Consider the following 25,006-nt stretch of genomic DNA (forward strand, 5'->3'; position numbering starts at 1 on the left):
CGCGGGCGCAGGGGATGGCGCGGGCACCGGGCCTCCTGTAGATCTGCGGGCTCCGATGGCAGACATGGCGCGGCGCTGACAGGAGAGAGGCAGGGAGGGGGCACGGCAGATGCGGCGGCGAAGGAGCCCGTCCCTCATTGCTCTGTGGGGGCCTCTCAGCGGGGAGAAGCCGGGCGGGCGGCGGCATGAAGTACCAGAAATACCTGACCGTCTTGCAGATGGCGATAGGGGTCACCCCATCCAACCGGAGCAACCTGCTGCCCTACAAGCGGAAGCTTTGGTGAGTCCATGTGGGGCACCGGGGAGGCGGCGCGAGGCTCCCACTGCCTCGCCCGCGGGGTGGGGAGAGCGGCTCCCGCGGCTTTACCATAACATTGTATAGAGCGGATGACCACTGCTGCGCGTTTAGTAGTGCATTGTCTGCGTGCGCGAGAGGTTTGGGTGCCCTGGCATTGTCTGAATTCCTCTGGTGCGCGGATACTGCACGGATAACGAAGACCCGTGCGCGAGCTCTCGGTGCGTGAAGCTGCTGTGATTCTTCTGGCATGGCGATGTCTGAATACATCGGATTCGTGCACGAGGGTGCTGCTGCATGGACTTGGCATCTTCGCTGCTCCTGTGTTGTTACACAGCTCTGTGCATGGCAGTCTCCATGACTTAGATACATGTTTTACTATCATGGCACTGTCTATGTGCCTCGGCGATGTTTAAATGCTGTTCAATCAACATGGCAATCTCTGTGTGCATTCATGCATTACTTCTGCTGGATTGCTAGCATGCATGCATTAAATGCATATTTCCCGCTGTATTATTAGCATGGTTCAAATGCCTACAAACTGTTGCATTATTCGCATGACACTTTCCGTGAGCAGACGTACAGCGTGTAAGTGCCTCTATGTCTATCATATACGGATGTTGAGTGTGTCCATGGCATTCTATGCATGTGTGCAATGCATGGTGCTGTTTACTGGAATGCACTGTTCTGTCTACACGAGGGAGATGGATTGCATGTATATAGTATGTTTACCATTGCCTAATGTATGGCATGTTGGAAAGGGAACTATTAATAGACATGCCGGGACATGAATGAGGGCCATTTTGTAGGCGATCGGGCACCCAGCATCTACAGAAGCGACATTGCTTGTATGCACGTGGGCTTTATTATGGCTGTCAGAGCCTGTATGAATGGGCGAATGATGCGGTATTGACTGATAGAGCGCCTTCGTGGGCGGATGTGTTACTGTTCTTTACAGTGATAAATGCAAGCACCATTACAGTACATGTGTGTTTCCTGTGGGATACACAGGCGCAGAGCACCTATAGGTAGGTATGCGCTGCATGATGTTTGGATTTTGGAAGTTCATTGCAGAAGTAAGGGACTAGCGCCGTCGGGGAGAGTCCCTGTCGGAGCACTTGCTGTAACACGCCACTCTCCGTCTGCGTTAATAAGGACAATAAACAGTACGGGCAGGCCTGGGCCGGACGGAGGCCCTCTGTTGACAAACAGCGGCCCACTGTCCAAGCAGAGTTGCTGCTGGCGGGCGCTGCTCGCTGTGACCTTTGCTTCCTGCCCATAAGCAGGTGAGAGGCGGGCAGATGTGAGTGGAGGGTGTCCTGGCTGCTCGGCGCTCACCCCCTGCTGGACTGGTGCCTGACCCGCTGACCTGGAAGTACCTCAGCAGCAGAACGAAGCCTCATGTCCTCCCGCGCCGGCTCTTCGCCGAGCCCCGCTGCCTGGCGGTAAATGTTTTTGGAATAAACAATAATTAAGGGCAATCGATGATGCCCGAGGGGGCTGCTATGGCTGGCGCATCGATGCCGGACTGCTGGGATTATTTATGGGGTTGGATGAAAGCTTTGGCTATTTTTGCACCTGTTACATTTGTCAGTGATTATATAAACTCGCTCGTGGTCCTCTGTATTATGCAACATATAAAAAAAATCTGACAGTTCTCGGACTCTGCTGTTGGGGAGGGGAGTTGGTTGAATAGAACGTTTTAAAGACTAGTGATTCTTCGAAACAATCTATAAGCGACCCTTGGGGGCGGAGCACGAGGACAGACATTGGTACATTTGTCGATGAACGCTGACGCGTTCCCTGTCTCCTGCAAAGGTGTTCCATGTATTTGGGCGTTTGCGAAGGTATTGTTGTCGCAAGGATGGAGTTTTGGCACTTACGGCCGGGGTTATGACTGAGTGAGAGAGGAGTCAAATGGCATGCATGGATCCTAGGGGTATGTGGTGTCAGCGTGGGCTCGTGCTCCCCCTGGGACAGAGCACGGCTTAATTGTTGTGTTCATTGCCTTTAGCGCATTTGGCCACGGTGGGACTAGTGCTATAACGTACTCATTCTGTGATAGTTCAGAGCGCTCATGCATGGTTGTTTTTTCTTTTAAAAGTGATGTAAAAACAAATATATGTGTTATTGGTTAGGAGTCCTGGATTAGACCTTCACGTTTATTGTGTCGTTGTTTATATTAACGGTATTAGCACCTCCACCCTGAAAATCGCCTCATAAAGGACGTGGCACCGGCAGTCATGTGTTAATTCGGCGATGCTGCAAGATCTGGGGCAGTCGTGAACTTCTGACTCCGACCTGCGCTCTGTTTCAGCACCGTGGACAGCTGCCCAGACACTGTTGCACACCCCTGCCTAGATATTCACGGGATATTCATCCCTAAATACTCTAGCACACCTGATCATTTTTTTCATTTCCCTAACTCGCCAGGACTCCTTCTCGTTAGAGAATTCCTTGCCGTATTTGTGTAATGTTGCATTAAAGACACAACTGGAATCTACTTATAAATCGACAGATCACCTCCCGCACCCAGAGGAGGGTGGCGGTGGGAAATGTTTGGAGTGCGATTTACTTTTGTTCATCAATACAGTTCAATTTCACTATATTAACAGAAAAACTGCAAGTTGGCCTACTGTTGTTAGGTTTTGTGTAATGACAAATGTCACAAATGACTGAGTGGTATCCACCCTTTGAATCAGAGAGTGCACTGCACAAAAGCTCCCGCAGGAGCGCCTCAGACACGAGGCACCGTGACTTCCTGTTCACAAAGATTGTACCGAGGAGATGGGACAGAGACTGAGCATACCCCCCCCCCCCACCTCCCCCCCCACACCGTATTACTTTCTGTAGGTAAAGTTACACAGTGACAGTATGTTGTTCCAATGTTTAATATAAAGTAGCACTACATACTTCAACTGTTTATTGAAACGTATGGTCTAGTTTATCAACTTTATAAAATACAGCCCTGAAGATACTCCACTCACTTTGACATTTCTCACCCGATTGCATGGGGCTGGGAGGCAGTATGTCTGAGATGTAAAGTGAGCTTGTCTCTGCGTCTTGTTTGGCGGCCAGGGTGACTATTGAAAAGGTACACTGTGTCCTGGGCTTGCTAAGGTAGGTTCTCGTGCAAAGTGCGCAGGTGCACAGTGCAGAGCAGGCTGCTTTCTCTTATGCCTACCCCCCGAGTCATCTCTAAAGCCCAGGAGAAACAGCTGAAACATGGATTTATTTAGTTATTTATTTACAGAGGGTTGTAGTGTTGCAAGCAACGTTACGGCTGTGTCCAATCACCGGCCATGCAATATAGATCGGCGGCGCTTCGGGACATTACCTCCTCATCTCTTTCCTTTCTCATTCCGAACTTCATGCGGTGCGCCCACCCAAACCCTCCTCTTCGGAGTGTCTTCATTGCAGGAGATCACCCCGTGTTTCCATCCCTGGATGGGAGGTCTTGCTTGCATTCTTCAGCCCAGTTTGTTCCGTGTTCCCTTCCTGCTGGCAGTTTTCTTCTGCTGTGTGTTGTGTTCCTGCTTTTTGTTGTTTTCCTGGGCAGTTTGGGTGTGACTGTTCCTAATAGAGTAAACTGTAAACCCAAGACTGGTTTGCATGTGGATGGTCTCTGACTAGGGTTGCACTGTGGCCATAAATGATGGAGTAGAATGTGGAATTAATTCAAGCAGTCCTTGCTTCATTGGCATGTTTGTTGTAGTACATGTCCTAGGCGTGACAAGTATACATTAGTATGTAGATCCTGTGCTCACTGGGCCACTGAACTCACTGATGAGGTCTAGTGAATATGAAAATGCTCTCATGTCCGTATCGTCCCACCTTGTCCCACCTGACCCGCCACTTTGGGCATGCCTGTTTCTGGTGATGCAGGACTAAGACTGAGTTGCACGTGGTCAGTCTCTGTCAAGAGTGGCACGGTGGGTAAACACTTGGACTGGAATGTGACCCCCCAGAGATCGTTAGTGGCTCAGATTAAAGCAAGTATTTCCTCTATCACTGTATTGTTTGTTGCAGTAGATGCCATATGTGTGACACGTATGCCCAGACGTGAGTCCTGTGCACGCTGTGGCAGAGGACTTAAGCTATACCTCACTGATGAGCCTTTATTAGATCAAAATTAGTCTTGGGTTGTCTGTGTTCTTGTCTGAGAGGACTGGTATTGGCAGCTCAGGCAGAACTGCTGCTTTTGAAGCAGGCCCAACACTGATTTGCTTATGTCTGGTCTTTTTCTAAAGTGGCAAAGCTGTTACAAAAATGGACTGGAATGAGACACGTACGATCGCCACTGGCTGAGATAAATTCAAGAATTCCTTCCATCACTTTTGGTTTGTTCCTGAGTTTTGCTGGAAGTTTGTGCTCCTTCCCACATCTTTCTGCTGGTCTTGATGAGGGCTTTGTGGTGTTGCTTGCATTGTTTGGCTCTCTCGTCCCTGGCTCCCTGTTGGGCTTGGAATGAGGTTGCTTTCTTTTATGATGATGGATGTGTCTGTCAATGGATGTGAAACCCTGCCATCCAGGCTATTGACACAGGATGTGGGCCCACCCTATGTGCTCCCTCTAGGGATTGGGGCTAGAAAGTCCTTGTTCTTGGGTGGCACTGCACCACCCTTTGCTGGAGGATAGGAGAGAACACCCCTCTTTTTTGTCTGGGCATGCTTTTTTCCATGGCTCTTGTTAAGTTTTGGCCTATGGATTGCTGTGGGCTTTTCCAAGTAGTTCTTAAAGGGGCTTGTTCGAATATGTGCCTGATCATCTTTCCAAGATCCTTTTGTGAGAATGTGCATTGTTGGGCTGCATTGTGAATGACTGATTTTATTTTTAGTTTCCGCTTTTGATTTGCCTTTGGTACCGAGCGCAGGCTAGCATGCTGTTGTATCTCATGTTTTTAGGTTGCTGTTGGTGTTCATTGCTCTCCACAGGATGCTTGGGGTTTGGTTTGTATTGGAGATCACATCTCAGGTTACCTTCTCACCTTCTCATTTGGCTTCCTGGAGTTTGGTGGTGGTCTCACTCTTGTGTTCTCATTTTTTCTTGGGTTGGGATGTGCTCGCTCTGCTGAAGCGGTACAAAAGGGGGTGGTGATGGACAGAGCATCAGAACCAATCAAACACTCACACCCAGTGAACAGATCCAGGTTTGATCCATCACCGTTCTTTAGCCCACTCTGTCACCCCAGTTCAGACATGGCCATATGCAAATCAGTCTGACCCTGTGCCTCATGGGAACAGTCCAGCCCGAACTGCCAAGCTCTGCTGAAGGGCACTTCCAGCCTCAAGCCCTGGAATTTGTGCTGCTGTCCTTTAGTCCCTTTTGATTTTCTTTCCCGACATTCCTGGCTGTGTGTGTCTGGTTCTTCAGTAGTTGGCTCTGGTCTTCTGGTTGCTTCATGGAACTCAGCACCTACCAACAACTGCCAGTTAGGGCAATGCTCCTTGGGAAAGCTAGTTATGCCTTCTGTTTTTTGGGCTTCCATTTGCTTATTGGCTTACTCGAACCATGGAATGGCCCCAGTCTATTTTAGTAAGTAATAGCTCTGATAGTAGTTCCCGCTGAGTTAAGAAGAAATGGGACATTTCCTGAGCCCCTTTTTTTTCTCATGTGTGCTAATTGATATGGTATGGGCACACACTTAATAAGGCACTTGTTACTAAGAGTATTCATGCAGATCTTTAAACTGTTGGAGCATCTGTAGCTCAGTGTTGGGCGCGTCTTAGGGTGAAGAAGGATTAATAATAGTCCCACTATCACCGCTTTCAAGAAGGGTAAAAATAAGTCAGCCATGAAATGATATCCCTATATCCCCAAAACATTAATGGGAAGCATTCTTTCTTAGCTGCAATGAGAGCTAGGAGATAAAAGACAGTGAAAAGTGATAGATTAAAAAGTTTGAATTCATCTGAACCACTGGAGAATACTCTGGACACACTCTATTCCATAGTTTTTTTTTGCTTCTCTATGTAATTACTGAAAGAGCCCAATCATATGCAAATAAGTATTGATCCAGCCATAAAACGAGTAGATTAGCCTGAAATGCTATGCTTTTTCCGCTCTGGAGTGCCTTGGGATCCCATTCAGGGGGAAGAGGCATGGCAGTTCAGGCTGGAACGTTCCTATTAAAGCAGGACTAAGACTGAATTGCATATGCTTGCTCCACATCTGAAGTGGTGCGTGAGCAAAAATCAATGACGTCAATTGCAGCCTGAGCGACTGTAGGTGGCTGAGGCTTTTGCAAGCATTCTATGCATCACCGTTTGTTGTTTTAATGTGACTCTCAAGGCATGTCCAGGCAGGTTTTCATGCTCACTGTCCCATAAGAGCCAAGCTGCACATCACCGATGAGGCCAACAAAGTTGAAACTGGTCTGAGGTTACTTGTGTTCCCATTCAGAAAGACATGACTGTTTGGGCTGATCTGTTCCAGTTGAAGCACAGCCAGGACTGATTGCATGTGGCTGCTTCCCTTCTGCGGTGACGTAGTGGGCAAAAACAATAATGGACTAGAAGCAATCTCTGGGAAACCAGAGAAGCTCAGATTTTTTAAAGCATTCCACCCATTACATCTTGATGTGCTAAAGTTATCGCAAGACCCAACTGTATGCACACCTACACCACATAGGGTGCTTCACTCATACAGCAAGGAAGTGATGAATGGAAAGCCTTGCATTAATCTGACACTGTTAATTACTGTCAAGGCATGCCATTGTGTCATTTTGTAGGCTATTTCTTATTTTCGTGGGGGATCCAGCACATGCAAATCAACATTGGCTCCCTCACAAAGGGAGCAGTTTCGTCCAGTGTCTACCTCTAAACAAGTACTCATGAGGGTTTCCTATAGTGGAATGGATATGCCCAGACGTTGGTCGTTTGGCTGTCTGTGCAATAGGACTCAGGCTGCATCTTACTCATCAGGCCAAATAAGGTCGATGAAAGGTGGTAGTGGCATGTGCTTCTAGACGTAGAGAAAGTGGCCTAACAGTTTGAGCTGGACAGTTCCTTTGGTGGGGATTTAGTCATGGGTTGCCTCTCATCAATAGCAGAATAGTGAGTAAACAATTCATAGATTAGAATATGGCACAGAGTCGTTATAAGTAGTTGCTATTAATTTATGTATTCCACCCATCACTGTTTTTTCTCAGCGAATCAAGCTAAGCGGCACTGGTGTTTCCACATCTAGGTCCCGTTGTTTGCTGAGCCTTAGCACTCAAACTGCATCTAGCTGATTGGTCCAATGAAAGCACACTGATGTCTGGGGGTACTAGTGTTCTTGTTCAGAGGATATATGGTCAAGCGCTTCAGACTGGGGCCTCCAACCTTTTCTGTACTGAGAGCTACTTATGTTCAATGATATACATTGACAGCTACTATTATTATTAGTACTGTATAATTTTTTTTTTAAATATGTATAATAATTCAACCAAGCAAAAACTTTCTTATTTAATAAGCTGGTCTGCACACAGGTGAGCTACTCAGAGGTAGCTGGAGAGCTACTGTTAGAGACCCCTGGACTAGACTATCCCTTTTCCCAAGTTGCCAAATCTCTCTTAGAGTTGGCTTGCTCCTGTGTAATACTACATTGAGCAAACATTCATAGACTTTGTCATTGGCGTAAGCCTGTTTTAAGAGTATTTCTTATCACCTCGAAATGTGTTACTAATATAAAGAGGCATCTACATTCATGATTTGTTGACCTTAAACAGGTACCAACTCTTTCAGAAGTCTCTAACATAATCGGAGCTATGTAACGATTAGATACACCCTAAGAGGTGAATCTATTGGGCTTTCTTCTACTGGAGTGGTCTTGTGCAGTGTTTTTTCCTTGTCATGGGGTACATTTTCCGCAGTGACCTGACCAGTGCTACGACAGAGGCTAGCCTTGATGTTCCTAGAATCATTCATCATATTACCATTCTGTTAATTGCGTATGATGCTATCTTATTGGTTTGGAGCGAGAATGCTGTCTGTCCCTAATGGATGCTTTCCCTGCCTATTGGTGGAACAAATTGCTCACAATTTCTCACAATACCAAGGTTATAAGCCCCATGTGCACAGTTAAGTAAAGACTGAGGGCATATGGGACATGCTAGAGCAGACTTCTCCAACCAGTAGCTTGGGAGCTACTGGTAGCGCGCCAGCTACCTGTAGCTAGTTCTCCTGTGTGCAGCCCAGCCTACTACATCAGAAGCTTTTGCTTAATTGAAGAATTATATTCATATAAAAATTGGAAAGTGTGCAATTGAGATGAAAAGGTATTTATTTTCAGACCTTATAAACAGATTTTGGAGAAAAATGGTTGCATTTCAAAAATACATGTACAAGTGATATGTCATTGATAAATCATGTGGTCTTTGGGAGGCTTATTACTAATAATACCTAGGTGCCAGGTGCACTGCAGCTATTGCTGTTATGTATTACATGTAGAAGTAGTCCATATTAATCAAGTGTTTTTATTTTACATTGGTGTTGGCAACCGTGATGAACTGAGGTGATCACCACTGGTAATCTTGCATTTTGTGGCCACTACTGTACTCTTTTCTAATGTTCTAACAATATTATTAGTTCTGGATGATTTTCATTGAAGATAAGTAGCTTTTATTACATAAAACGTTGGAGACCCCTGTGTATTTGTAAAGTGCACGTTCACCCAATGGTATCTTGGAGCTGAATAGCAGATGTTTATTGTTACCCAACACAATGGTACTCATATTATCGACCTCAGACGGATGAAAGGCTAAGTGGACTCACCAGCATTTGAACCTGTGACCATGAGGTCGAATACAGGCCCTTAAAGTGGCTGCATTAGTCCACTAAGCCACCAGACACAGCTGTTAAAGGTTTATCTTGATTTGATTGCGTTGGTATTAATTTCAGTGTGAATGCAAATAGCAGATGGCAAAAAGTAAGGCCATCATTGCACAGACTCTTTGGAAATGTTTTGTTTCATTTAATATTTTGGAGGGAAATCTAACCCATCAGCCGTTGAGATTTACTACACTCAGTCTGCTGCAGCAGCAATATAAAGAGCTCAGTTATGGAGTTATGGAAACCAACTGCATTTGGTCAGGGTCAATAATGTTTTTGGTGAGGTTGCTTTCATTGGGCTGGGGTATGTTGTTAGCATCTTTGTCACTGGAGCTAATCTCAATCGAGGGTACACTGAGGAAACCAAAAAAGTAATAGGTGGAATGCATGAAATAATTATCAGCTTTAATCTTAGCCTATAGTAATTATTCATGGTCACATTCTAGTCCATCATTTTTCTGCCCACTATGCCACATCAGACTGGAAGTGTGGCTCAATGGTTAGAGCGGCAGACCCTGATGCAGAGGTCTGGCCCGGACCAGGGTTCAATTCCCGCCTCGGCGGGTCTTGGGCTCAATTTCCCCGAACCCGATAATTCTCGCCTCAGTGCCTATTCTAATCATGAGTCCCACTCTGCAACTCTGGGCAATAGCTTGCTTAATCTCCACAACGGCCCCAAAAGCTCTAGGATGCCTGGCTTCACCTTGGGGGTGCCCAGGAGTGGGCACTTCACAGGGAAAGGCCTGGAAGGGTTCCACAGCGGTATGTGCACAGCGTCTGAGAGACCCTTTCGGGGGTGTGCGGAGCGCTATATAAATGCACTACATTTACATTTACATTTATATGCAAACCAGCCTTGGTCCTGCTCCAATAGGAACACTCTAGCCCTATTTGCCAGGTAAGGTCCCCTCTGATTGGGAACACAATAAGCCCCAGATAGAGCATGATATAACAGCTTCATCTGTTCTACTCAGGGGAGGTTGATCAGGTGGCTGCATTAAAGAGCCTGCTGTTTTGGGTGAGGCTTTCCAAGATATTGCATGCTTATGAAGGGAAGAGACAGTTTTAGTCTGACCTCTCACTTATGAACACAGCTTTATCTGTGCAGGAAATATATGTAGGAAAACGTTAAGAGACATAAGGTACATTTTGTTCTCGCCTGTTTTGCAACACTGCTTTTATTGAACACATCTACAAGTGTTTTCATTGTTAAATACATTTATTTTCATTACATTCATTTACAGTGCTCCTTTCCAATGATTATATGTAAAATTCAAGTTCTGTGTTTTTCTTTGTGTTTATTCGGAAGGCAGTAGAGCCCATAATGCCAGCCTGTGGCAAAATACTAGAATGTGTGATGTCCAGCATAAAGAATATCTAGGCGCCTCCTCCTCATAGTATTCAGTTTAAATGATTATAAAAATCACCTTTTTATTTTCCCCTGGCTCAAAGTAGTGGCAAATACAGACACATGACTAATATTGAGAATACCAATAGCTCTCGCGTCATTGAGACCTATTGGCTTTGCCAATGCTTGTTTTTAATAGCTATCCAAAATCCAATTTAATTATGGGATCTATTTTTGACTAACTATTAAGGAAAAAGGTACTTTAAAAAAAACTAAACTTGTTCTGCCTAAAGTCTCTGGAGGACTTTTTATAAGTTTTCAATTGTCACCTGGCAGCTGGATGGCACCCTTCGAGTGAGGTGTGAATAGTTCACATGACAGGGACAAAGGGCCGTAGTTGTGGGGAGGAGTTGTCCTTCCCTTGACAGGATGGCCTGGGGCTGTGAACAGTAGATTGATTAATGTCAAATTGATTAACTTCAAATGTGTCTTCATTGTCACAGGCAGATGTAGCAAACACCTGTGCCTGAACCCTCTTTTGTTCTTCTAGTCAGGCTGGCTCCAATCCCAGTGGGAAGTGGAGCTGCCCCAGAACAGGTTTAGAATTACCACAGAGGAGGGGCTGCTCATTTCCAAGGCCACATCTCTGGGTGGGTGCAGGAGCTTTGTTCTGCCATATTGTATTGCCTCAGAATGCTCTGCATGAGGGCTGGGATGGGGTGGAGGGATGATGTAACAGCCTAGGATTGACCGGGGGTGCCTGGCATCTAGAACTTTCCACCCATACTTATAAATGCCTGCACAAGAGAGAGCAAGACCCTAGCCCTTGACAGCAATAACACCAGAATCATCAATATCTGGAAGGATCAGCTACCTGATGTCCCCTGAGGACCAGTCATGGGAAGATATGAACTCCACTGCCAATCCAAGTGCCCTGCAAAATAGCCAGGAGGTTCTGGGGCTTGAGAGTGTGGGTGGTAGGATCCTCTGCTGGCTGGTAGATGAGAGGTCACTCAAGAAGACCCCATCAGCTGGAGAGGAGCACCAGGAGCCAGGATAGAGGAGGAATGGAGCAAGCAAGCAGTAAAGTCAATTCCCACAAAGTACACCCTTTGGAGGCCAGAAAGCCTATTGAAAATGCTCCTCGTGGTTAAAGCAGCCAACAGGAGTAAAACGAACGCAGAATCGTGAAAATCGGCTCATCAGGTCCAATGTTATACACCATCAAATATTTGACTTTTGACGCCTGCATTGAGCAGTGGAGTGCGTGGGACTATGCCTCTACTTTCAAGATTTCCCCTGGGGAGTGCCAAGCCCCTGGAGATCAATGCAAACTCAGGTTTTATACTTTATATGGGGAGAGGGCATGCATGGGGCCCCCTCCCCAGAGTCTTTTTGTGATTGGGGGACCCCATCCCTCACCAGCCAATGAGGGTGCCCTGGGTCGGACCAGGGCACGCCTTAAAAAAGAAAACAAACGTTAAAGACATGCGGCGCAGAGCTGTGCAGCAGGTAAACCTTCCCATAACATATTCATGGCTCCCGGCCTGGAAGAGCCCCATAATGAACTGCGAGGGCTAATTTACATATTTCTTTTGTGCTTGTGATGCCCCACAACTAGCCGGGGCACCACCAATATAATTTTGAAGTGTTGGGTGTTGCAGGGAGTGCAGCAGACCTCCAGAAATGATTTGGAAAGGAATACACTAAGGGACTAATTACGAGTAGCTTGTTAAACAGGGGTTTACGCACGGGATGCAACTACGAGTTTTTTTTTTAACCCATCTAGTAATTATCTGCATTAAATAACCCAACATTCATTAAGTTTTGGCCAGTACATCCTGTTGAAATGTAACTGGGGAAAACACAGTAGTTATCATATCATGCACATTTTGGTGCATTAAACACCAAAATCTGCATGTTATTCCCCGTATACTCATAATAGGTGTTATTTATTGGACATGATACACAACGTACCCTGTAGTATCATTATTTATTAGGGAAGATAAATAACGCCTCAAGTCGTAATCACGCCCTAAGTCTCCTGAGTCATTAATATAACGACACCAGAAGAGTATCCTATCATTTTTAAAACATTCCCTAGGCTGGAGCTTTTACTCTTCTGCTAGGGAGTGTAGAGGCCCTTAGTGGTGGGTCTTATGGCTACATATGTGGCCTAAAATTATCAAATAAATACTTTGATACTGTTTGTGATTGTTTCCTAAAATGCTTTGTTTAAAATGCTTTATCAATAATTGCATTGATAAACATTGCTTTGTTTATTAATAATAATGAATGCATTTGAATATGATTACTCACTCCACTGGTTTTAATAATAGATCTGAATATATGTTTACTGCTTTATATATTTGTACGTGTTGACAACCCGAAAAAGCCAATAGGCGTGCCCTCTATATAATGACACCCTCTTATATTGTGATATTGCATCTGGTATAAGTGGGGATTATTGTGATCTTGAGGTCATGACGCTCTAGGGTTAAATGTGATGTATGGGTGTCATCAAAGGTATTGTTATTACCTATTGTACATATTTGTAAATCAATGCTTAGAATTTAGTAATGTGTGTGGCATAAATTTACTTTACCATTTTCAACGAAAAAGCAATGGCTGGACAATAATTTATTGAGTGTTGTTGTTGTGGCAGCAGTTGGAGATTGTTAACCCACACCACATCCCCTGAGTAGGCCTTCTACCGTGGGACAGTCAAATGCTACAATGGGGTAATTGGTTCACAGTAAGGAGAAAATCGTTGACCTGTTACTTGCATAGTTCTCTTACCCTTCACAACTAATAACTCAATTTCTTACATGCAGTTTAATTATTTTTCAACCCAAAACAAACAGAAATTAATGGTAATGTAGCCGTAATGGTACAGGGAAGTTAAGGGCCATTTTGGAACACCTGCCCTATTTTGGATAGGGATTACAACACAGACTTTTACTGCAAAGGCCTGCCACGTTTGTCATTCCGACCCAAAGAAACATTTTAGTGGCCTGTGTGGGGAATGAAAAGAATTCCTGTGCACCAGGACCTTTCTCTGTTTGTATTTGACAAACAAACGTGTGCAAAGTGGGTTATATCTGAAATCTAAAAATGATGCTCAGCAGAAGGCCATGACACTACTCATCTTTTAGCAAATGATCAAGTAGTAATAGTAAAAAAAAGACTTAGCTACACCCAAAAGAAAGACACCTTAAATATGGAAAATACTGACAACCCCTACTGAGACACATTGCCACCGATCAGGTACATTAGCAGGCGCCAAGTATACAAAGCAGTAATCAAAATACTGGACAAAGAGCAACCTAGGCAAATAAGAAGAACAGCTACAGTGGAAAGACTTGGTAATTGGATCCAGGAACAGACACAGAGGTCTAAAGAAAACCCAATGCAATGCAAATAGGAACCTGATAAGGACATTGAAAAGGTGGATGGGCATAGAGGGCGTGAGGTAATGCACAAGGGCAAGATCAGCAGAATGGAACTTCAAATAACAAACAATACAAAAGATTTATGCAAAAATACAGTGATTCAGAAAGTCACCAAAACGAAGGGCTAATGGGGAAGTACAGAAGTAAAACAGTCCCAAGTTTTCATCAGTGGTAAGACAGCCAGGTGGCAGAATTACACAATTAATTGATAAGTTTGACATTCAGGAGCGAAAAAAAGATAAATGCTGACAATGTAGCTACCAAAAAGCACATCATAACCACTTGAAAGAAATTCAGTCTGTGAAAAATCAAAGTGTGAATTAATTTAATGAGCATACAGTAGCTACAGTGGCTGCATAATTATAGCTGAATTAGTGACAATGAGGCTGGTCATAAAGCAGAATACAGCATACATAGAAAGAGGAAAAGACAAGAAGACATAAACATATTTCCCCTTGTTATGCCTCACGTGGCGAGGCGTAACAACTGGCATATTACCAGGTTTGGTAAATCTGGGAATGTATGAAAAACCATGGGAGTTTTGTGGGAGCACCCACACAACGCCCATGGAATGCCTCACTTGTGCACTGTAATGCAACAGAATGATTTGTGCTGAATTGCACTACTACACATTTTAAAGCCATTCACACCCACGGAAAGTGGCTTTGTGTGGCTTCAAAAATATTACTTTAGGTTTGAGTCACTCTTGAACCCCCTTACATGGTGCACGAGAGACGAAAACTGTGTCATAAATGTTGGAAAGTGGGTTACTAGTAATGCATCTACCACTGGCAATAACGCCACTAAGACGGTCTAGGGCACAGTTTAGGTCTCAGTAAATTATTCAGATTCTCAACCCTTGGTAGCTTGCCTGAGAGCAGGCAGGCTTAAGTTAGGAGACCAGTATTTAAAACATTTAAAGACACCTAATGCAGTAAATAATTAAGATACAGCACACAATAAAAATCCGACAACAATTTATAAAAATAGGATATATTTGTATCCTTAAAATGACACCAAGTTGACAAAACTCCAATGTAGGGAAATGGAGATATGAATGTTTAAAGAATAAACACTTTCTAACATTTAGTCACCTTATGGAGTGTTTTCCAAAGTTTCTCCAAACTTCTGAAACCTCTTCCTGAAGTTTTTCTTGAGGGTCCAAAGTGTCCAATAATGGTGCTGGGGGCCACAATTTGGGACCACAATGCCCACAACGCTCCTGGCCAAAACCTTAAAAGTCCACTAGATGCACACCAGGCAGGGGACTCTTGGTGGAGTTGATGCAGATGAGCAGTGTTAACCTGTAGCTTGTAGGGAGTCCACTTGTTAATCCTTTTGAAGCAAGGCACCTCCACAGGGCTGTAGTTCCAGATTGTGCTGGCACAGTCAGTCAGAATTCAGGGCCTGGTGGTGCAAATCAACTTTCCAGCATGGCAGTCCTTCTTCTTCTCTTAGTTTCAAGCAGCAGATCTGGTAGGCTCTGCCCCTCTCACATATTTTTTCAGTGTTCTCTGGGGTCAAGCAGGAGAGCACTCCTGCTCAGCTGGGTGAAAGGCAACAACCCAATGTTCCCAAACCATTCCAATGTTATCCTAGGTGGCTAGGCGTCTACAATGAGTAAACTGAAATGCACACCAGGGCATATAAAACATCTTTTATAAGGTCCCTTCTCATAGTTACATGAACCCCCACCCCTGGGACACCGAGGGGAGACCTTGGGGGTCTTGAATATGCAAACATAGTGTAGATCCTCATTACACAGTGCTCATAGCAGCAAAATCGATTTTGGGAGGCACTTTACTACAACGGGGGAAGTGAAATGTGCAATTTCTCTGTTCCCAGGGCATATAAAGCATATTATATAAGGACTCCGCTTATAATTACACGACCCCCCACCCATGGGACACCTAGGGGAAACTCTGAGGGAACCTAATATGTAAGAATAATGTAGATTATCACTTTTCAAGAGCCCCCTACCACCAAAGTTGAGTTTGCAGTTAATTTACTTTTACAAGCAGGGCTGAAAGGCAGGGCTGCTTTTAAAATGACCTCATGTGCTCAGCAGTGCGCACATGCAAGTGCAGTAAGGGCTGCTGGCCTCTAAACTGCAATGCCCTATTACACACTGGTAAGTTATAGACACTTTTAATCCCCCTGCCCTATTATCTACTAGGAACTTATAGGGTAGGTCATGCCAATTGTAAGTGTACCCTAATACATAGTGTACGCTAATGCATTTATGTGTTTTCACTGTTTTCAACATAGCACTTGCCCTGGGCCTGGTTAGACAAATCCAGGGACAGTCAGAGTCAGTTACCACCAGTACCAGCAGCCAAAAAATGGGGGGTGGATAGCACACACACGATTACTTTGCAACAATAAATACGGCCCTAAATGTATAGTTCATCAGCGTTACAAGAAAAAACCCAGTTTGGAACCTTATTAAACAACCATGCCTGTACCATGTGCTTACAGGTAAGTGTCTCAGTGGGGAAATTGTTTTATTTGAAAAAACTTTAAAAAATCAGTTACAAAATGAATTATTCAATGAGAAAGGATTCCTGTTCTTATATGAACTGGACATTTCCATAATTTTTTGAAATACACACGAGGGTGACTAATATTTACCCAACTTAATAGTACTCATTTTATCAACCTTAGAAGGATAAAAAACTGAGGGGACTGAGGGTCACCCTCTCCCCACAGGATGAACCTTTGGCAGTGAAGTTGTGCAGTGACTCCTGAAGTGGGTGCGTCAGTTCACTCAACCGCCAAATCCAGACATCTCATATTCATTGGGCCTGATTCACAAAAGTAAACTTACACCTTTGTGTGAGTGTATGTTTTTTGGTATTCACAAACTACGAGTAAACAGTAAAATTACGACTGCGGAGACTCCGCAGTCAGAGCGGAGAACTCGGTACAGGCGGGGCCTGTCTTGTTATTTGAGGAGTTCTGCAACTGGACTCCAGAGTCCCCACAATCATAAGCTTACTATTAACTTGTAGTTTGTGAATACCAAAAGAATACAAACTTCCACAAAAGAGTACGTTTATCTTTGTGAATCAGACCCAACGTTTACAAGTCACTTTCATTTTTTTTAATCAAGAGAAAGAAGAGGCTACAATTTCCTGTGCCAGGCTCTGAAAAATAATATTCTATGTGTGCCTACTGTTCACAAAAGGATTCACCATTACCAAGTGGTTAGGCAGTTTGTTTTTGGTTGATCTGGATGCCAAGGAGGATCAGCTTGAATATGAGGAAAATCAGGACAAAATAGGTCTAATCCCCCTAGAAAACATTTAGTAAAAAGTTGAAAGTGTGACTGTATGGGGGACTTAGAATATAAACACTCTGCTGCTGTTAAGTGTGCCTTCTTCTGATGTCATGGTGTTCATGAAAACACAATGGTCTTCAATTCATAGGAAGCAATTTTGGATCCTAAAAAGAAAATAATATTAATGACAACTATTTTTGAGTCGATGTGTTTGATTTCATAAATAATTCTTATGTGCTGATCTTTAGTTCATGCCATATTGATTTATACTTTCAACCCTTGAAGTCAATGAGAAAAAAAAGATGGTCTAAGACAGTGAAACGTGCTGCAGAAATATTTGCCTAAGCTGTAAATATTATGTTCCTTATACAAGGGCTGAGGATGTCGGGAACTCTTTGGGCAGATGTTTGTGAAAGTGACTTGTCTACGTGTTCATCTGAAAAATTGGAGGCATTTTGGTGAGAGACCCAATGCTCCGACTAAAAACAAAATCATTCTAGTTGAAAGCTGATTTAGCTTATGAGCAGTGGTGGCTACGGGTGGGATGGCGGGTAGAAAAATAAATAAAATAATTTACCTGGTTGCTGGCCGCTTCCTCCATCTAGCTCCGTCCTTTTATGTTCCTGCCGGAAGCAGGGGGCACACACAGGCTTCCCTAAGCCAAACATGGCGCTGCTGTCACCATGACAGCAGCGTTGTGATTGGTCTGAGCACCATGATTTGGTTCTCAGGTGGGGAGTTTTAGCTTGTGCATGTTCTCCACCCAGGCTGTACAATACAACCGTTGGAGAGCATGCAAAGTGCGCATGACTGTTTGGCGGGCCCAAGATGGCCGGCCAGACCGTCATGCCCACTTAAGTACCCCAACCACTTCTCACCTGCTGGCTGTGACTACAATCCAACCCCACCCCGCCCTGCCTCATAAAGCTTCCTCAGGATGGAAAAATAAAATGATAATAACGTTGCATTATTATCATTTTCTTTTTCTTTTTGCACTGCTCAAAGAGCGGTGGGCGGCGCTCCTGTGCCTTAGCGGAGGAGCCGCCACTGCTTAGGAGGTTGAAACACACAGGACTCCTTGTTATGGAGTGTAGATTTCTAAAGGAAGTTTGCTTTTTTGCTTTACATGCTTTTGGTTAGTCAATAAATAGCTGAAGGTAGCCGAGTTGGCTTGTGCAGCCTCTACTTACCTCCAGTTTATACCGGATGAAAATTGTCTTTCTGCCTATTGTGTCACATGCAGTCCACCAGAGGTGCATTGGACCTTGTTGCATCTCATTATAGATTACAGTTGGCCATTCCACTTCTACATTTGCTGCATTGTTTTGTGGTGTTGATTTAATTGCATCACTAGGATCTCATAATTTGTGTGCTGGTGTTAAATGGAGATGGTTTACTGTTAGTGGTGATGCAGGCTTTCTATGGCACCTTGAGGTCTGGTGTTACAATATCTTTGTCAGAATATCAAACATTTTGTCCTAAATATCATTTACAAAAACGATTACCTAAGTAGAGTTAATAACAGAAATTTTACAACCAGTGAGAGAATAGTTCTGCAAACGATGCTTAGGAAACAATAACTATGGCCGATGATGTTTTGGTATGTGGTAATCTGATATTAACCACTCTCAGGAGACCAAGAGGCGTTGACACCCAACTTTACACATCTGCACGTTCCTCACGTTGGGGTGAACAATAATGCTGACATACCGATCTGATTGAACTGCACAAGTGTTGTTTGCATAAGCTATGAAAGGCCATACAGTTGTGTACTTTTTGCTACATTTAATGATTTGTGTATGTGTTACATACATGCTTAATAATCGTAATGATGTATGCCATGCAGAATGGCTTTGACCGTTTTCAGCTATTATTTTGTTACACGGGCAAAATAGCGTAGCACTAGCCCCTGACAATATGAGATGCGGCTTCCTTTGCAAGTAAAAGAGTGAGTTAGAAAATAATTATCGATTTTTTTTCTAAATAGTAAAACAATTTTCACTGAGCCTCCCATATAACCCAGTCTCAAAGATCTACAGTGTTGATCTATATATAATCACTATATTACACACGTGTACCATGCTGCACTGTTAAGGACATACAGGTAACAGCATTCCCCCTTTGTTGTATCACTGTGAGGTGAAAACAGGAGATGGAGTCTTACTGTTACTAGTGAGCACTCAACAGTCACTCGGTTTGATGTTTGGATTTATAAATATCTGATTACCCTCTAAAAGCAATTCTATCATTTTAATAATATATTTGTTTGTTTGTTTATTTATAGGGCACACTCTACAAACAAATATGTCTCTAGGCACCAGAGCACTGCTAACACCAACATTTTAAATAAGACCACCCTAGCTATACCAGCTACATCGACTGTGTACCACAGTGCCAAGGTCAGAAATATGCAAATCCTGCAAAAATATCTACACCGGAATATCAACCACTACTATGTCATCAAGATAAGGATATAAAGATTCGTCCAGATTTATTACTCTATACTATATTTCGTAAGGTACATAGATAAAGAGTTAAGAAAAGTAAATCTATACTTAACTATATATACTTATACATGAAACATGGTAATGATCTAAGGTTTCTACTAACGCTTTGACTGATGCCCTGTTGCTTACCGAACCACTGGTGGGGAGGGCAAATCATTCAAGGAACACATTGTAAGCGAGAGTATTGATGTAGCAAGTCACTGCTTAGACGACTGGATAACTGGGGCTTTGGACAGGATTGCGCCGCTATCACAGCAACACGTGACCCGCACTCAACCATCTGCCGATTGGTTTAGTGAAGAACTCTTAGTACTGAGGAAGTCTTGTAAATGCCTAGATCTCCTATGGTGGAAAGAGCTTAGTGTTAATCGTAAAACCAATTATAGGTCAGAGCTTAAACAGTATCATAAGTTAATACGCTTCACGCGCTGACAATTTTATGCGCAAAAGATTGAGCAGGCATTAAATTCCTTAAGAGAACTTTTCTCTGTTGTTAAATCTTTGTCATCACTGGATCATGTGGCCCCTTGTAGTACTCCTTTGCTTGAGAGCTGCAACACGATGGCCCTTTTTTTCTCAAACAAAGTTTTGAAAATGTATGAGTCCTTTCCTCAGGCCAGTTGAGACATCAGGTGCCAAGAAGCCTAGTTCGATGATCGATGCTTGGACCATAGCGAATGGCCTTCGGAGGTTTACTCCTCCTGCCTTAGATGAGCTGTGGAAGCTACTCAGCAAGGTAAAATCTAGATCACCTATGGACCCAACCCCACCCAAAATCCTGGTACTGGGCATGGAGTCTGTTTTGCCGTACCGGAGTAACTTAATTGCTAGCTCAATCACCACGGGCCAATTGCCAGCAAGATGGAAGCATGAGTTAATCATGCTACTCCTCAAAAAATCATTGTTAGACTCAACACTACCTGAAAATCTCAGGCCAACCTCAATACTTCCTTTCGTTTCGAAAGTAGTGGAGAAGCATGTCAACATACAGCTGACAAGCATTATTCAGATTAACACCTTGCTACATATGACTCATTCGGGGTTTCGAGCTCAACACTCTATGGAGTCAGCTTTAATTTCGGCATCTAAGTGCCTTACGTTTCATGCAGATCGAGGTCAAACAGCAGCACTGACACTGACACTGTGTCCTACGGCCTTTTCATAGAATCACTTTGGGACTGTGGAGTTGGAGGTGTCGCCTTGAGGTGGCTAACCTACTTTTTCCAGAATCGTACGTTTCAGGTGGTCCAAAAGCTTTTCTCATCCAAAGAGCTGCCTCTGTCTCGGGGGGTGCCTCAGGGCTCCATGCTGAGCCTACTTTATCCAATCTTTACATGCACCCTCTGGCAGAGGTCATTGAGTTATCATTGTGTCTTATGCTGATGACACGCAGTTTATTGTCATCCTCTCACAGGATGAGGGAGGTGTTGCAGGGCAATTTAGATCTTGCCAGTCGGAACTGACTGGATGCATAGGAGGTGCCTCAAGCTCAATGCCAATAAAACAGAGGTCCTCATTGTTGGGGAAATTCCCTCTGTCTGGTCCTTTGTTTGGTGGATGGATGCTTTGGTCCCCCTCCAGCTCCTAAGGCTAAAGTTAAAAACGTTGAGGTTTGATTTGATTCTAGCATGACGTTTGATACCCAGATCGCCTATGTAGCTGGGAAGTGTTTTGGCACACTTAAGATTCTGAGGAAGATCATTGATCTCCTCCCTATAGCCACCAGGAAAACTATTATGCAGTCCTTAATGATATTGCAAAGTACTCTAAATTGGCACCCCACCGGGTAGATGGCAAAATCCACAGAAAGTCCAAAATGTGGCGGCGCAGCTACTGTTAAATCTTCCCAGACGTGTGTCTTCCGGCCCAGCTTTGGCCAAGTCACACTGTCCCGCTTTGAATTAAAGAATCTCCTTTAAAGCTATGTTCCTCTGTCACAAAACGTTTAATGGCAATGGCCCCCGCTACGCGTCTTCTTTGATGAAACCGCGCCAGCCTGGCCGAAGCCTCAGGTCAAACAGTGCCATGTTGGCAGCGGTCCCCATGGTGAGAAGAACTCGGATGGGTGGCTGCTCCTTTGGGTTTCGAGTCTCGAGGTTATGGAACATTTTACCATTTCATCTCAGGTCTGAGTCTTCGGAAACAACCTATTGCAAAAAATTGAAAACCTGGCTGTTTCAGTCAGTTTAATCTGGACAGCCATTGATTGTTGTTCTCTCTCCAAAGTGAGGTTGTATCTGCAATTTAATATGTTTCTTTTTGTCAGGTTAGTATGGCACAGCTCCTATAGGACATTCTCTAGCACGGGGACACACCAGTTGGAGCAACCAAGTGCTTTACAAATCTTATTATCATTATTACTTACCTTGGCAATATAGTGGTAGTAATTTTTCTGAAGTTCATCTTCTTGCAGGACCATATTAACATTTTGATAATGTGAAAGAACAGTGCTACATAAACAGAAATGTAGACGACCTTCTCAGCTAGGTCATCAGTTCTTTTAACTGCCTTTGTAAGGTCCATCAATGTTGACGTTTTTGTGTATATATATAAGTAATGAGTACCGGATTTTGGAACCTAAAACTGAGAATCTCTGGCCCCATGATGGCTTAACCTATGATTGTGAGATTGTGACCTTTACTCTGACATTGGTAAGATCGTGATTGGTTTTTACCACAGGATTGTACCTTGGTCTTCTAAAGCATTTCCTCCTCAGGCCCTAAATTTTCCTTTTCTTGCATTAATTTCTGGTTTAATTAGATAACCCTATACAATCATCTGATGCTCTGGATTGAGCATTCCTGTGATGCTCTCCTGTCAGAATTCCTAAATGTAGGTAAGAGGTCACAGGAGGTTAATCCTTGTCAGTTTTTTAAGCACACCTCTGGAATGCTCTCCCATTCGATGCACTTGGTAATACTACAATTTTAAAAACATTCTCACAACACTTAGAAAGCTTATAATTCCAACAGTTTCTAATTGCTCAGAATGTCAGTGACAGTATTAATCATTTTGGTGAACATCACATGGCGTAAACACCTTGGGCCTCATGTAGGTAAATAAATTTTACCGTTTCTTAAATACCGAGCCGTACCGAATCGGTAAATTAGAATCGGTAAATTATATGTAGGTAAAAATTCGGTAACAGTTACCGATTCGGTAACATTCGGTAATCACGAATCGGAATTCACCGAATCGGTAAATACCGAGGTGGTATTTACCGAATCGGTAAATACCGAGGTGGTATTTACCGAATCGGAAAATACCGAGGATACTACCACCTTCCCTTTACTAAGAAACTAATATTATTATCATGCTAATAGAAGGTCTCCTAGGCTTGAATAGGGGACCCCATACCTCAAAGATCAGCTTAGTGAAATCACATCACAGGAGCATCAGGAGTCTTCTCGCAGGAAGGCTCGTCTTCGGTCTGAATCATGAACATGATGTCTGTGATATTAAAAGCACCAACTTTCAGGTATTTGCAGCTGCGCGTGTGTTATGGCTAAACAGTGGGTCGATCAACCTAGAGTGGAAAACATGCATTGTGTAATATTCCAGACTGTTCGTCACACCATGTACGGACCAAGGTCGCTGCGCAGAGCTTGGGATGGTAACAACAGATTGCTCTCGTGTGAAGCAAGTCTCGAGTCAGCAGTTTATTTAAGAAATAACATGTAAACGCAGTGTCGTGTGCAACGACCAAAAGATGGCTTTCTAACATTTAACGTGGTTATGCTAACTTAACAATGTATGTACGTATTCAGGGAGAACTCACTACACGCCCCCTTGATCGAAGCACCATTCAATAGGCAAGAAAAGAGAGAACGCAGAGTTCAGTTTCGTCAGAGCAGAACAAGGCGTAACCAATGCTGCGCCAAAGTCCGAAACTACAAAAAATAGCAGCATAGAATTCTTAAAAAAAATGCAAGTATATAATAAACCTCAAACCGACCATCAGGAAGAGAAAAATGAGAAATAAAAGAAATAAATGTTGCGCCAGGGTGCTGTCCAGTAGCACAGGCGCAATGGACGACAGTCCAATTAATCCATGAATGTATAGGCAGCATATGTGGCCACTGCTTCCAACAAAAAATCGTTTGCAGGGCCACTGAAAGTCTCAGCCATCCAATTGAGTAAAGAAAAGGAACATACGTGTTCTCCAACCATCGGAGCCTCTAGCACAATCAGAGGGCACCCGGAATGTTCCTCCAAATAGCTCATAGCCAAGAAGTCGTTGGCGGCCGCTGAGATGTCCCAATTACCCAGGATACCATGCGCCGCACCACAGGCCATAATCCGGACACCAGAACAGGCCAACTCGTGAGACACTAAGGGCCTCATCAGTCGATCGAAATCCGGCACCGGAGACACCATGTTGGTCAAGCACAAATCCAGAGGCCATTCAAAGGGACAATCCAGGCAGTGAAATACAGGTTGTACGCAGGTGAAGTAGGAATACCTGAAGGATAATCCATAAGCCAGGCTCAAAGTCGCCAATGGCAAAGTACCATAAAAGTCAAGCATCCTATCACGAAGAAGATGCAGTCGGGACAGGTGCTCGTGTGGCACAGAAGGAGCAGCCATTCCGGAGTACAAAAAGGAAAAGCAGCACACCTGCCACTAGCACCAGAAGCAGCGGGACACCTCCAAAGATGCTCGAGAAAAGTGAATGAAGAAATGCCGGAATCACACAAAAAATAGTTTGGAAAGAGGTCACGAGACCCGAGCCCACAAGTTTAAAAAAATGAGCCAGGCCGGTCGTGGACGAGGCATTGAAAATAGTATGGATCAAAGAGCCGAAATGCAGGGGGAGGTCAGTATTCAGAAGCGCCTGTACCTCAGTGCGCGTATTAGCAACGTGAAGGACAAATGTTTCACGAGAGGAAGTCAAAGGCACCTCTTTTTGGGACAATAGCGCTCTTATTCTGCACAACTTGTTGAACTCTGCTTTCAAGGTTGGAATCGAAGGCCAGATGGAAACATCCAGCCGCCCATGCGGGGGTGGAAAAAGAACATTATTGCAGCAGACAACTTTCTGTCTGTAGATGCGTTCCTCCCGTCGCCAAACCCTCAGTCCTGCTGCCTGTAGACGTAGGCGCCTTGCAATGACATACATAGCGGCCATGTTGTCCACGCTGTTGCATTTTGGGATTGCTTATATGCACTGTTGATGGTTACCACCTGCTTTCAATCCGTGTTAATTACCGACTCTTATTTACCGATTTTCTTTGATTTCTTAATTACCGAGTGCTCCTACATGTCATTTTAATTTTTACCACTTCATATTTACCACTTCATATTTACCGAT

At 44.0% G+C, this 25,006-nt stretch overlaps 1 protein-coding gene across 8 annotated transcripts in view; it reads left to right on the top strand.

Moving 5' to 3' along the window:
• Positions 1-94: 94 nt before the first annotated feature.
• Positions 95-25,006, top strand: part of TJP1 (tight junction protein 1) — a 1,155,396-nt gene continuing 1,130,484 nt past the window's right edge. For 4 of the 8 annotated variants that reach the window (XM_085644067.1, XM_085644073.1, XM_085644075.1 and 1 more), the window contains exon 1: positions 95-280. In XM_085644067.1, coding sequence (XP_085500193.1) covers positions 186-280 — 95 coding nt within the window. In that variant the 5' untranslated portion in view covers positions 95-185. The remainder of the gene's footprint in view (positions 281-25,006) is intronic. The other 4 variants (XM_085644068.1, XM_085644069.1, XM_085644079.1 and 1 more) reach the window with 2 other exon arrangements.

The sequence above is a fragment of the Triturus cristatus genome, chromosome 3_1 (assembly GCF_964204655.1).
Source record: "Triturus cristatus chromosome 3_1, aTriCri1.1, whole genome shotgun sequence".
Classification (NCBI taxonomy): domain Eukaryota; kingdom Metazoa; phylum Chordata; class Amphibia; order Caudata; family Salamandridae; genus Triturus; species Triturus cristatus.